The 14,688-nt window shown below is 45.0% G+C and overlaps 1 protein-coding gene across 3 annotated transcripts in view; it reads left to right on the top strand.

The window, feature by feature from the left end:
- The window catches only part of yeats2 (YEATS domain containing 2), a gene marked incomplete at its 5' end in the record, with an annotated part of 36,158 nt that overhangs the window by 11,917 nt on the left and 9,553 nt on the right, over window positions 1-14,688 (top strand). For all 3 annotated transcript variants that reach the window (XM_083658931.1, XM_083658933.1, XM_083658932.1), the window contains 8 exons: window positions 376-543; window positions 1,579-1,667; window positions 3,963-4,148; window positions 5,004-5,235; window positions 5,455-5,616; window positions 6,481-6,599; window positions 8,949-9,098; window positions 11,753-11,935. In XM_083658931.1, coding sequence (XP_083515057.1) covers window positions 376-543; window positions 1,579-1,667; window positions 3,963-4,148; window positions 5,004-5,235; window positions 5,455-5,616; window positions 6,481-6,599; window positions 8,949-9,098; window positions 11,753-11,935 — 1,289 coding nt within the window. The remainder of the gene's footprint in view (window positions 1-375; window positions 544-1,578; window positions 1,668-3,962; window positions 4,149-5,003; window positions 5,236-5,454; window positions 5,617-6,480; window positions 6,600-8,948; window positions 9,099-11,752; window positions 11,936-14,688) is intronic.

Below are 14,688 nucleotides of genomic sequence, written 5' to 3' on the forward strand. Positions count from 1 at the left end.
TCCAAGTTTTTTTCTTTTTGATGTTTTCATTACTGAACATTATATCATTATATGAAAGCCATGATCAAAATAGTCAGACATTCTGTCATTGTATTATTTATGGATGGAATTATAGTGAAAATGAATTATTCCCCTTTTTGGTTGGGACCCCCTGGAACCCCCTCAAGGACCACTGAGGGTCTCCGCAGTCCGCACCCCACTTTGAGAACCACTGCTCTAAACTGACATGAACGTACAGCACTCAAAATCTGTTAATTTGGGCTAAATCTCAACGAATCCCAACGTGTTCTTCCGCAGAGCTTTTCTCACATTTGTTCATTTGTCCCTTTTAAGGAGACTTATTCGGCTAATACTGTGTTTATTTCCTCCTCCCAGGCTCTCCCATCTCCACCCCCAGCCACTCCCCCCTGCCCCGCACCCCCACCACCTCCACCCCTGTCCACAGCAAGCAGGGCTCCTCCTCGGTGCTCAACAACCCTTACATCATCGTCGACAAGCCGGGCCAGGTGATCGGCATGGCAGCCACATCTGCCGCCTCCGCAGGTACACAGCGCCTCCTCGGTGTCCGAGTTGCGCTTGATATAGGAAGTGGACCTGCAGCAGAGTCTGTCCCGCTCACGTACAGAAAATGGCTGCTTAGAATGTCCTCTGTAGTGGTGCAGATGATGAACTACACCCCCAGCCTCCCTCTGTCTGTCTCCCTCTCTCACTCTCTCTCTGCTCTGCTGCTCCTTTGACTAGTCAGTGGTACTCTTCATCTTGTTTGTCCACTTCCCCCCCCCCCCCCATTTCTCTCCATTCTGTTCTCTCTCCCTCTCTCCCTTTCCCTGTTTTTCTCTCATAAATCATGATGTGTGGTGAGGCAGCTGCATCGTTGCTAGATGAGAGGTTACCATGGTGACTGACTGTGATGCTGTGTTTCACGGCCAGATTAGAGGCTATGCTGAAAGGTGGATGAGACTGCAGTCATAACTCTGTGTGTTTGTGTGTGTGTGTGTGTGTGTGTGCGTGCGCATACCCACCAATAACAGTGTGAATTTTGCATTTCACTGTCAAATCTAACAACTGCTCGGTGCGTCGGCATCACCATAAAGTGGAGCAGTGTGAACACCCATCACCCTAGCTGTTGTATTTTGCATCCTCGCATCAGCAGCATCTCTTCACATTCCAATCAGGAGTTCTCTCTCCGCGAGATGGCTCACGCTCTCTCGCCCACTCAGCCACTTCCATCAGCCCTCCAGATGTAGCAGTGGGGGTGTGATGTTTTATCAAGCCGGATGAGGTTGATGTGGGCGTTGGTGCTGATTCTCCACTCTTAGGTTAAAACTAATTTTCGGTGCAAGAAGTGAAGAATTCAGCTTTAGCACATCTCTGCTCGTGGAGTCAGAGTGCGCTGCAGCCTAAAGCCCCTTACTGAGTAACCCGGGCACAAGTCTGTCCTCCCGCACCACAGCAGCCTTGATGTCTGCGGAAAGGACCGCAAGAATAGCAGTGAGCCTTCAGCGGTGCAGTCATCATCATCATCCGTCTTCTCTTACTGACGTGTGTGTGTGTGCTTGTGTGTAAATTACCCCGCAGGAAGCCCCTCCAAACACTCTGCGGCCCAGGGCACTCGCTCTCCTGCCCCCAAAGTTCACACCAGCAGCTTCCTCTCCTCAGGGGTGAAGGTGAGTTGGTATGATCTTGTCTATCGGGCAAAAACATTATTTTACTGATCTGTTCCCCCCCCCTCCCTCCCCTCCCCGCCCGTGTGAAGATAGTCCGCTCCTGTCCCTGTAGAGTCTGTATCTCTAACAAGGCAATGTGATATTAATAGTACGCCAGGGTGCTATCTTCAGCAGTCGTGAGTGCCTTGGCAAGCGATTTAAATGGGACATCACAAGGCGGAGTGAAGAGTGAATTGCATGCTTCTTCTATCTGTTCCTCTCTCAGCCGGGGTGTCAAAGCCCTGCAGTAAAACCCGCCCACTCCCACCACCTCATCATCCACAGGCAATAAAAACCCATTTAATTTCAAATGTGTTTTATTGCAGGGATCTTCTCACTGTGCCGTGTGAAACCAGGTTCTAATCTGGGCTTGTCTCTATTGCAGCCTGCTGCCTCCTAACTACTTCAGATTAGGGAGGATGGGGAATATAAAAACACCTACTTGATGAATAAATGATGTTGATTTTTCTGCTGTTTGAAAAGAATAAGGATTTTAATTTACAGTCCAGACTATCAGGGATTCATGTGATTTTTATTAGACTGTAAAATATACACCAAATAAGCGAATGTCAACTGTTGCATTGCCTAGAAGAACCTGTTGTCTTTCAAAGCACCAGCAGTGGGTTGCACCAGCTGTGCGTAAGTTGAAACGTAAGCTAGTTTGAACGTAAAGTCTCACTAAGTCCGAGTTTACGCACTACTAAAAATATTTGGGTTGCACCAAGTGAAATAGTTACAACGTAGGCATAAGTTAGAACTTAAAATTTACACCTACGTCTTACTAGGTGTAAAGTCCTCCGTAAAATAGCAGTTGGCACCGTGGCGCATCGTTGTTTTGCGTCGGTAACGTGTTCTCCGTGATAAATTATTACACCCTTTGATATTTATGACTCACGCTTTTGTTTCCCACAAGCTGCAGCACTGCATACAAATTAAAATAACCGCAACAATTTAGCGAGGCAGGATGGTGGTAAATTAGCCTACAATACTGATGAAGAGCTCACAGATAAACGTTAACAGTAATATGAACCTAAACGAACGTTACTCAATAACGTTCTCATTTGGTTAGTGTTGATGAAATATGAAAGCACTAATTTGCGGGGGGCAACATGTCCTGTTTTCACTCCACTTACTTAAAGTGTAACTAACCTCCAAAACACTTTTTTTCAGCTTTTAACCAATATATATGACTTTGGGGGTGATGTGTGAAGAATTCTGGTCAGAATTTCCACATTTGACACCAAACTGTTGCCATTTGACCATTTGTATCATTTTTCAGCAGCATACCTGGCATAAGCGCCCCTAAGGGTCAAACAGTGCTTTTTTTTTTTCTCTCAAATGAATGGGATATTTGGTACAACCTGACGTCAGGTTGTCCCCAAAGACTATGGGATTTCAAGATAATTACTCCCCTACCCCCCCTGTACCCTTTCGGCTCCTCAGAACTCCAAGCCTATTCTTATTGAAGTTTGCTCTTAAAATACTGAACCAAACGTCGTCAAAGTTGGCACATGTCTTACATGGATCTCATCTTACATGATGCAATGACGTATCTACGCCAGTATGCCGCCGGCGATAACGAGTCTCGCGTCACTAGTCTCTTGTAACGTAATTGCCATAGAGATACATGCAGAAAATAATTAAATTTCTAGTTCGCCACTGAATTACCAAATTGATATAACTTTCAACCATTTTGAGCAAAGCTCTTTCCAAACAGGCCACCAGCGTTGGCTAGTTGTTGATATTTATACAGATATGGCCCATCTCAAATAAATTATTTTTGAGGCAAACTGCAAACTGTAATGGCGTCGATTTCCGAAAAAGAATCTGGACTTCAACACAGCCAAAGAGTCCAGTATAGACAAGAGCATATGTCATTTCTTGGTTTTTTCCATAGGTATTTTCAAATCACTGTTCTAATACATATCTAGGGGGTTAGTCCCCCTTTAAACAACGGTAAATAAACACCGTTTCCACCGTGCTTTTCACTGATTGGTCACAGATACTGTACACGTCATTTTCTGCGACACTATTTTGGCTAGTGTGAGGTTTAAGGACTACTAGTTAAGATGTATCTTACGTCTCCGTGGTGCAACTCAACAAAGACACAACTTTAGTGTCAAACTAACTAGTTTGAACGTAGCAGTTAGTGTGGACTTTACACCCTAACTTAAGACAGAATTTACGTTCAGCTGGTGCAACAGGCTGCAGGGCCTTTCTGTTACAGTCTGTCTGCACTCATCACGTCTTGTGCAGGTTATTATCAAGCAGGAGCCGGGGGAAGTTTCTCCTCAGCAGCAGCAGATGGTTTCCACGGTAACCGCCCAGCAGCAGCCTGCCGCCACAGCAGCGCACCAGTTTGTCGCAGTGAAGGGAGGTCATGTGATCTCCATGTCCCCCCAGAAACAGGCAGGAGGGGCCACAGGGGCCACAACTAGCAAGGTCCGCACGCACGCGCACACACGCACACACACACACACACACACACACACACACACACTCTCTAACCCTTCACTGATTAATGATACAAATGTGTGTTTGTTATCAAAAGCAGTGTTTCCGTGGGTTCTTCAAGTCTTAAGATAAATCTCTTAAATTTCGATTTTGACAGGTCTTAAAAAATGATTGGATTATGAAGTTAATGTTACCTTTATAAAGTTACATTAACTTCTGTCTCACTTTTTAAATATTTTTTGCAAAATATTTGTATTGATCATGCTGTAGTCTCGCTGGCCAGACGACTCTCCCTTCCGGGAGAGTCGTCTGGCTGCACGGAAACAGGCACCTGGGATAAGCCCTCCCCTGCTCTACAGCTGCTCCCCATTGGAGCGACTGTTTCAGTCGCTGCCAGATGTCCGCTCCCCGCTTATTACAAGCTCTGTCATTGGCTCCGACCATGTCAATCAGAGCGGCTTCCGCTCCCTCCTCCCTGTGTGTCGCTGTAAATAGTGCCCTGCCGCCTCAGTGAAAACAACAACGCTAACTAGCTAGCAAGCTAACGGCAGAAACCTACACGCTAGCTCGTTGCTACACGCTGAAAATGGCAAGTTGGATTGTTGGAAACTATTTTCCAAGGGCACTGCCGCCAAGCGCCGCCCATCGCAATCCCACAAGGGAGACATGCGCCGCCAGACTCATCTCACGGTAGGGAGGGGAGGCTGGCCAGCGAGACTAATCACGCTGTAACAAAACTACAACACGAAACCAACATGGAACCAATAACCACATTGCCAGTATGGATGTGAAATAGGTCTTAAATAATTTGGGAATTATATTTGGAATTGTGCCCATTTCCAGATGTTGGGTATCCCTGTTGGCTCCACGCTCCAGTCTGCAGTCAAACAGGTGGCTATCAGCAGTGGACAGATTCTGGTCGCCAAGGGCAATGCCTCTGGCTCCAAGGTGATGGGTGGGAAGCAGGTGGTGGCTCAGGGAGTTGCTAAGGCCATCGTCAGTGGAGCAGGTGGCATCGCTGGGCAGCAGGTCACCACCAAGGCCGCTGGAGGCTCCGGAAGTGGAAAGAGTGGAGGTTAGGTTTCTCTCACACACACACACACTCTCTCACACACACACCTGAACATGATGCAGTGACACACAAACATATTCCATAAAGGGCTCCAAGCAGTTCTAGGAAGTTTGGAATCCTATACAAAATCAATCTTGGAAGTTTTGGAAATTGTTCAAAAAGCCTCTAAAATAATGTAAAAATGTTTATTGTTTTTCATTGTGTGCGTGTGTGTGTCCTCAGTGATGGCTACTCTTCAGCTGCCAGCCAACAACTTGGCCAACCTGGCCAACCTGCCTCCAGGCACCAAGCTCTACCTGACCACCAACAGCAAGAACCCATCAGGGAAGGGCAAGCTGCTGCTCATCCCACAGGGGGCCATCCTCCGAGCCTCTACCTCAGCAGGTAGGGCACCTTGCATACTATGGAGGGTTAAGCCAACGCACTGACACCGACCAGAACAGCACAAAAATAACAGATGAAGTCATCAGCACTCACAAATAAGTGTATATCATGTTTTCTATTATTCACAGCAGACAAGCTAACAGATGCGTTTCAGCCAGGCTTCCCCAGGCCTGGAAATAAGTCATTTATATGGCAAGGCCACTTTGGCCTTTGATAAATACAAATTTATTGGGGCAACCAATGGTTATTAAAATGCTTTTTTCTGTCCTTTTTCCTCAACAAAAGAAATATTCTAATATAAAAAAAATGTAGTGCCTGTGTATCTCTTACATGGAATTTTGAGTTGGGCAGTTTTGTGAAATACTTTATTTATAGTTAACTCGATATCTGGGGTTAGTTTTCTGAAAACATTTTGCCCTCACACTGTCCTCCATGCCTCATCCCACTGCTAAAGTGACTGTTTACAACTTGAGGCATGCTGGTGGGAGTTACACCATATGGCTGGTGACAGTGAGTCAGACATACAATACTTATGTACTGTGTGTAGTGGGTCAAACCTGTTCACATAGATACAGCGTACATCATGTCATGTTGCACTGAGATCCAGTAGGCTTCACAACGTCCTGTTGTATCATGTGATCAAGAAATACAAATTTCACTCCAGTAAACTAATGTCTCTAATACTAATTGCACCACTTGGAACTATATAGCTCAAAATCCTATTGTCCTGGATAGAACATGATTTTTTCTTCTTCTTTAATTACTCAAATTAATGAATTGAATAAAAGATGATCTGAGATAGATTTGGGAGCAAGAATAATGGGTTTGTTTATGAGGGTTGAGACTTGTTTTTGTCTAATTTAGGTCAGCAGTCCCAGAGCAGCTCGTCTGCTGGCGCCGGAGGCTCCCAGACCTCCTCCTCCTCGAGCAGTCTGCCTTCCAACCTCTCCTATACGTCCTACATCCTCAAACAGACCCCACAGGTAGGTAGAACCACATACACACTGATACAAACCCCACCGATGCACGCACACTTTCTTTCTCCTTTTCTATTGTGTTTTTGTGGTTTTTCATCGCATTCTTGTAGGGGTGGGAATCACCAGATGCCCACGATACGATACTAAAACGATACTTGAGTCACGATACGATAGTATTGCGATATTGCGATATGCTAGTATTGCGTTATATTGAATATTGCGATATTTCGATATATTGTCACTCCTACTCCTACTCCATATTGTCCTCCTGTTTTTTTGTTTTGTTTTGTTTTTGCCCCACACGTAGGCTATACATTATTTAGCTTCTCTGGACTCAATACGCCACTGTAGGCGCGGACTGCACCATCAGGTGCTTCGGGCAGATGCCCGGTGGCCTGGCATGGCATGGCCTGCAAAATGTATTATTCTTATTTTTTTAATATCGATACTTGGCGTCCAAATATCGATACAATATCATCAGGCAAAATATCGCGATACTATGGTATATCGATTTCCCCCCCACACCCCTACATTCTTGGGATTATTTTGTCTATGTGGCATGTTTGGAGTGGTGTGAAGACTTATTTTCAAAATCTCTTTGCATGTTAGCCTTAAGTTCTAATATTCATCACCACACTTTATGTAATATCAGAATCTGGTGTTAGATTTGATCCCCATACCATGACAGGACTTTTATGCACAGGCCGTCTACAAAGGAGGTTGCTTTCCTCTTGTGAACCCTGTGTTTTTGTCTTCTAGTGGAGCTGTTGAGCTTGCATGGTAGACACATTCATTACTATAGCATTGATCCGGCTTTGGAACAATGCTGTCCTGTACATTTAACCAATAGCATTTAATCAAGCTGGAGTCCTGAAATGTTTCCTTGTGATTTCCACCTAAATTTAAACCAAAGATCAAAAGTACATTATCCCATTTTTGTCTTGATTGTCTTAATTCTTTGTTTTAGTTCATTTATTTTGCTGCTTTTTTATTTAAGAGATTGTTTCACACTAATTCATGTGAGTCATTATCATGTTACTATCATGTATGTTTGACTCTGATGAAGACGCTGTGCGTCGAAACGTTAGTCACTGCACCTTATTAAAACCACTTTCCAGTGAATTGAGTGCTCCAGAATCTTCCTTCCTTATCATGTATGTTGTTACTATGAGTGCGTTTACATGCAGACAATAAATGGATAACTGAGAATAATCAGTTTATGGCAATAATCTGATTTCTGCGTTTACATGCACTTTAATAATCCGACAATAGGAAAACCCGGGTTTACATGATTCAGTCAATTAGTCGGATTTCTCTCCAGAAGGCAGCGGTAATTCCGCAATAAAACAACAAAAGAAGTTGCAAAATGCAAAATCACATTTTCATTACTTCTTGTCTGGCTCAGAGGATGGTTTAGGTGAAAATTAGTTTGTATCTCGTTGTCGGGAGGCGTCGCTTTGGAAGTGTGAATCTGTCATATATTTCCAACTTTACCAAGCGCACAGAGACAGGCAGGCGACTGAAGCACGTCAAATAACATGAACGATACAGATCTTGACCCAACTGAATTTAAATAGCTGTCAGAAAACTGAGAGAATTAAGGTCTTTAGTGGCGGATAACTTGTGTTTTGAACAGCTGAGTAGGCTACGTTTTGTTCGTATAAATCTTTTTAATCCGTCATCTGAAAAAACCCGTCACACACAGATCACGGCTTGCACACTGAGTCCAATGCGTTTTATTAATGCGTCGTTCTATTCGCAATTCAAGACAAATATTCGTCATCTCCTGTATCCACATTACAACATAGCAGTGCAGCAACGGGGAGGCAGCAGGTCGGGAAACGCCTGTTGCAGGAGCTCCGTGCTGCTCACCATCATCTCATCAAGCCGGCTGTGGTGCGCCATGGCCGGGGAGAAGAAGCAGAAAGGGGCCAGTGTGAGTGAGTGAGCAGCGCGCGTCTCCAGCTGCCTCTCTCTCCCGCAACGTGTACATGCGCAGATGTATAAACCCGAAAGAAAGCTGGTTATGCTGTATACATGCAGAGAGAACACCGATTATTGCCCAGAAACCTAGGTGTGTTTATCGGTTTATTCATAACCCGTTTATGCCCATAAACGGATAAAGATAATCGGTTTATGCTGTTTACATGACCATTTGAATAATCAGGTAACTCAGAAATCCGCTAATAAACAGTTTATTGGTGTGCATGTAAACGCACTCTATGTTATGTTGTTATTAATGTGGTACTGTTATGTGTTTAACCTAGCCAGATGTAGATAACCATTCTAATAAATTCCTAAATTAGTCTAAATGTGTGTTGTTGTTGTTTTGTCTGCTTGTCCATTTTTACCTAGGGTACGTTTTTGGTTGGCCAGCCAGCACAGGGAAGCTCAGGGAAGCAGGGGGGTTCCAGTTCGGCAAGTCACACCACATCATCTCCATCAACTGTTACCCAGCAGGCCATCCGGGTGACAGCCGGACAGAAGGCGGCCATCTTGGCTCAGGTCAGTATGGGGAAGAAGCTAGTCAGAACTTGTCTTTACACTGTCTGATCCTGTGTTTGTGTTTGTGTTTGTGTGTGTGTGTGTGTGTGTGTGTGTGTGTGTGTGTGTGTGTGTGTGTGTGTGTGTGTGTGTGTGTGTGTGTGTTGGCTGTGGTACAGTTCTCTCTGTGGCTGCGACGCCCTGATGATCAGATTAGAGCTAATGATTATGTTTTGGCAGAGATTTGAGCAATAATTCTGTCTAATTCACCTGAGTGCCAAAAAGCCTTTTCTTCCTCCTTTCTCCATCAGTAAATTTGATGAGCTCACTCTGGTCTCAACTACTGACACCAGTGTTTCCCCTACCATTCTACAGGTCTGGCGGGCCCGCCAGGCCAACGGCGCCCCCGCCAGGCCAAAAAAGAAAATGTTTTTTTTTTCCTTGTTTTTTTTTTAGATTTTCTCCCCAAAACTTTATGGCATATTATTACAATACAACAATACTGGTGTTGACAGTAATAGAAGATGCCAAATCTTTCAAAACAATAAGCATTTTGCTTTTAGGAGCATTGTGCTAGCGTGCAGCGCTGTTCCAAAACGTGTCAATGTGTGTCGTTGCCTGGGAAACACACATCCCATAATCCAACTGTTCGCATCGGATCCCATAATAGTATGATGATACTTGGGATGCCATTGCGAACATAGATGCGAACAAGTTAGCTAAAAGTTTAGCGTTGCCAGCGAGGGCCCCCACCGTTGCGGTCGGGGTACGTTTCGAAATCCCTCCAGGCCTGACATTTTTTCTAGGGGAAACACTGCTTACACTACTAAAAAAAATCATTTATAGCCAAGATTGTTGTGGAGTTCAGACAGATTTACTTTTATCTAGAACCGCTCTGATCTGAATCATTTTAAAACCATATACATAATATGTCACATAGCCTGCAGTAGTTGCATATGATTGTCTTAATAGTTGACTTAGTTTGACAGATAAACAGTCTGTTGAGAGTTGAACAATATGTTAGCAGTATGCTTAGTTAAGAATGAGCAGGAACAATAAATTTTTAATGTAATCAGTTTTCCATCTGTTCTACAGTACATGATGAGAGAGAGTGGCTGGTTAGCACTTAGCACTTAGCACAGTGAAGGACTCATCAAGAGAACAGCTTGTGGAGGCCTAACTCCCCCATGTGCTGCTACTAGGCTGGAGGCTAACGGCCGGGACACACATCTTGCGTCTACCTACCTAGTGCGTGTGCGTGGCGTGGGGGCTGCGGGTGGCACGCCCGCGGCATCCACACAGGCAGCGTGGCTGCCAACTCTCTTCCTCTAGAGTTGACCTTTTATCAAATTTGCTATAGGCTAAACAATACAATGATGATTTTAACTGAAGATCGCTTGGGCTCATTTCATAATCGAGGCAGTATTGATTTGTGTGTGTGTGTGTGTGTGGGGAGGGGAGGAATGAAGCCACGTTGTAGCCTATGTACTGTAGGCTATGTGGTTTTCAGAGGGCCGGAGAACTGCAGCTGTGAGCTCAACAGCTCATCCTCCCGTCTCAAATCAAAACGAGCCTTGATTGGCCGTGGCTGCCCCTGTAAAATATCATTTGAATGTCTATTTGTGTAGAGACACGCTAGAGACACGCGCGCGGTAAGCAGAAAAAATAGGCGTTGCTTCTATTCTCTAGATGACGCGCGTCTCACGCCTCGCAAGACACGCGCCTGAGATGCGCGTCTCATGCCGGTGGTGTGGCTGCTGTAACCTGTTAACATGGGCGCCGAAATGAAAATCAACAGGTAACGCCACGCAGACGCACAGCAGACGCAAGATGTGTGTCCCGGCCGTAACACTTCCACTCATGCTCAATCTGTTTCCCTTTATATAACCACTGCTGACTCCTGAGACTGTGCTGCGGCTAGTTCCAGAGTGGCACTAACAGACGTTGTCCACTAGGGCTGAGGTTAGGCTACTTGGGTTGTTTCAGATGATGTCATGTTTGAGGTAGTCGAATGATAGGCAAGTCTTTGCGTGTCACCTTCTTGGGGTCGTCCTTTACACTCTCTTTGGGTGATTCCCTGCCTGACATAGTCAATTATCGGGGTTGTCAACTCTCGCTTCTGACACAAACCGACTAGTACAGCGCAGTGTACACGCCTACACGCCCTGAAGAAGGCCCCTGCGAGGCTGAAAGCGGTCGGCGGTGATCATTTGAACTTGATGATGCCCTAGAGAATAAAGGCTTTTTAACCTTTACACCTTGTCTCAGTGTGAGATCAGTGCCTGAAGCAAGCTGATGCTTTACCTTTGAGTACAGTGCACAGTCCGTTTGTTCCACTGCAGAGCGCTGTCCCACCCCCACCCCCCCCACACACACACACACACACAGACACACACAGACACACACACAGACACACACACAGACACTGTACAGAGTAGGCAGACAGACAGAGATTCCTTGCTTTAGTTTATATAGTACATTACACACCCCCACCCCCCGTGTGCATGACCGACTGATCAGTAAAATGAAATGCGTTATTTTAGTGGAGATGTAAAACAAAGTTTATTCTAGGCAGGGTCCAAAATTAGCACCAGCCACCAAATACTGGCAAAATATACAAGTGGTTGGTATAGTTGCTCATGAATTCAAATTTGCCATCTTTCTCTGATTGACAGGTGGTGGGCAGCTCCCAGGGTGCACAGGTGAAGTTGTCTGACGGCTCTGTCAAGACGGTAACCGCGGCGACAAGCTTGTCCAAGCCAGGGACGACCACATTGAGGATGACGGGCGGAGTCATCACCGCCACCAGCACCACCCCAAGCTCTGTCAGCGCCGCCACGCCAACCAGCCAGCACCAGGCCAGTTTGACAGTCTTTATGGTTCTCTCTGTGTTTGACTGCTATTCCTTCTTAACACATTGAGTGCCAGCCATTTTTTCAATCCTGTAGGTAAGTTGTGCCAGGTTTTTTTTTGAGGATTCTGGCTCATTTTACAAGAGCCGAGGATTATTTTCTGTTAAGAATTCGTGAACACCAATCATCTAAAAATAACTAATAGAATGTGTGCTTTCTCTGTCTAAAAGAGTTAGTTTGCAGAGTTAGTAGTTATGTAGATATTAGCCGTTGAGTACAGCATGGTTTCAGAGATTTTCAGAGAGTTTGGAGATAAATGGATTTTTAGAACCACCTCACGTGCCTGTGATTATGGGTGCCCTTGTCTCCCACTCTGTGCGCTCTCTCTCTCTCTCTCTCTCTCTCTCTCTCCTCTCTCTCTCTCTCCTCTCTCTCTCTCTCTCTCTCTCTCTCTCTCTCGAGTGTGTGTGTGTCTCCAAACTCCTCCCTCCGTCTGTGCTGCGGAGTGCTCTGCTGCTGGGAGTTTGAGCAGCGAGTTTGAGCAGCCTCTCTCCCTGGCAGCGAGTGTGGATAGGTCTCACTGTCTCTTGGGTTTGAGAGCCCCGATGAAGCCCCGTGCGACTCTAAGCTTTATGCTGCTCACCCAGTCCATTTCTGGAACCCCCCACCGCAGCAGCGCGAAGCGTCCCCGCCTACAGTATGAGAATGAGGCTCGTTCGTTTCTGACTGTAAAATCGCCAAGCCATTTCCGCGGGAGGCGGCTGCTTTTGGTCCACGGGTCCCGTGGCTGTGGCTTTCTCTCTGTCTCTGTCTGGAGAGAACTGTCGCCACTTAGTGGTCGGTAAAATAGATTATACACATTCTCTTCCTCCAATAGTGATATAGAAGACGTAAAAGGGGTTGATTGATGTCCCACCGTCAAAAAAAAAAAATGTTTATGTAAGACGAGATAGCTCGTCTATGGCACTTAACCGTTGGATTATGTAAGACGAGATATCTCGGCTATGGCACTCAACGTGTTAAAGCCTTTTCATATGACACACAGCAATTCAATTTAAAAAATCTCTTGAAGTATTCCCTGAAGGCATACTGGCTGTGAAGCTTTCAAGTGCCCACAATTTCATAACTACGGTAGCTCAATTTCTTCAAGTTTTAATTGTGGTCAGTTGGGCAACTTTTTATTATATTTGTATTCAAACATTTCCTCACTGCATTCACATTGCGTGGGAGTGCAATATGAATATACATTGGAATATATATTTGTTCCTAAATCTGTTTCCATCATCTTTGTTCCATCATTTTTGAGTCCTGATACAGGACATAAGTTCACTATTATTACCTTATGCAAAACTGACAAACTATTACTTGGCTTTTGGATAAGGAATAATCCCGATTGATGGATTCCGTGTCTTGACATTAACAAGTGGGGTCAATTTTCCAGCAGTTCAACGGTGGTGGTGGTATGATCTGATCCAGACAGAGTGAGAGCAGTAGCCAGGCCAGTGGTGTGGTTGTGAGGGGGTGTTGGGAGCGTAGCTGCTGTGTGAGGAGTCTTAAGGGTCTGATCCAGAGTGAGAGCAGTAGCCAGGCCAGTGGTGTGGTTGTGAGGGGGTGTTGGGAGCGTAGCTGCTGTGTGAGGAGTCTTAAGCAGTCTATCACCGCCGGTCTGTGACTAAAGCTTTACTGTCGGTGGCCAGGCCTCATTAACTTGAGAAATGGAGAGGCGCAGAAGGACTTTACACTTAGTGCTTACTGCAGGCTCTGACACACAAACAAATATACAGTATGTAACAAACACACAGAAGCAGTGTGAGTGTTTTTGCAACAGAGGAATACAACCTTGGCCTTCCTGCTTTGGAAAGGCAGCAACTGCTTGTATAACTTGTGCCCCTGACCGAGAGAAACAGACTCTTTTGTCTTTGAGAATTCCCTAAACTCAGTGACCTGATCGGCACAGCTCACTCCTCAACTCAGTGACCTGATCGGCACAGCTCAGAGAAACAATCATCATATGAGATACGCTATTCGCTTAAATTCAACTGGCCACCAGATTTCTGAGATGGAGTGGAGTTGTGTGTGCACCCATTTTTTTCCCACTAGATCTTGCCTAAAAAGCATTACATTATGTTGGATTTGAAGGGAAATCAATAAAAACAAAAACATTTTGGCACATTCAGAAATCCCTAATTGTAACGTCACAATAGTAGGTGTGCCTATGATGTTAGGCAAGAATGTAAACATTGGAACAAGCAAAACGCTATAGCAGTATAGCTGTATCATTGGGACAATGTTGGATTCTGAAAAAGTGTAAATAAAAAAATACTTCTCCAGATGTCAACATCTCTGCTAATTTCAGCCCAAAACTCCAGAATGAATGAATTAGAATGAATTAGAACAAGGTGCTAGCAAGTTTTATTCTTTGACATGGTCAAGCACAAATCTGTAGGTAAAAGGGAGGAGATCCACAAAATCTCACTAGCTACTGGTTACCTACAAACAAACAAACAAACAGTAATTTGGCAATGTAATGGTAATTTATTTATAAAGCGCATTTCATTACAAGTAAACACAATGCGCTTTACATACATGCATAAAACAGAAGAACATAAGCAACACAAGTATCATACAGCAGTAAACCCCCAAAAACATCAACAGAATCAAACAGAAATCCCTACCCCATCACATGCAACCACAGGATTAGTGATGCACACACACGCACGCACGCACGCACGCACGCACACACACACACACACACACAC

This window comes from Poromitra crassiceps (assembly GCF_964638095.1).
Source record: "Poromitra crassiceps genome assembly, chromosome: 23".
Classification (NCBI taxonomy): Eukaryota; Metazoa; Chordata; class Actinopteri; order Beryciformes; family Melamphaidae; genus Poromitra; species Poromitra crassiceps.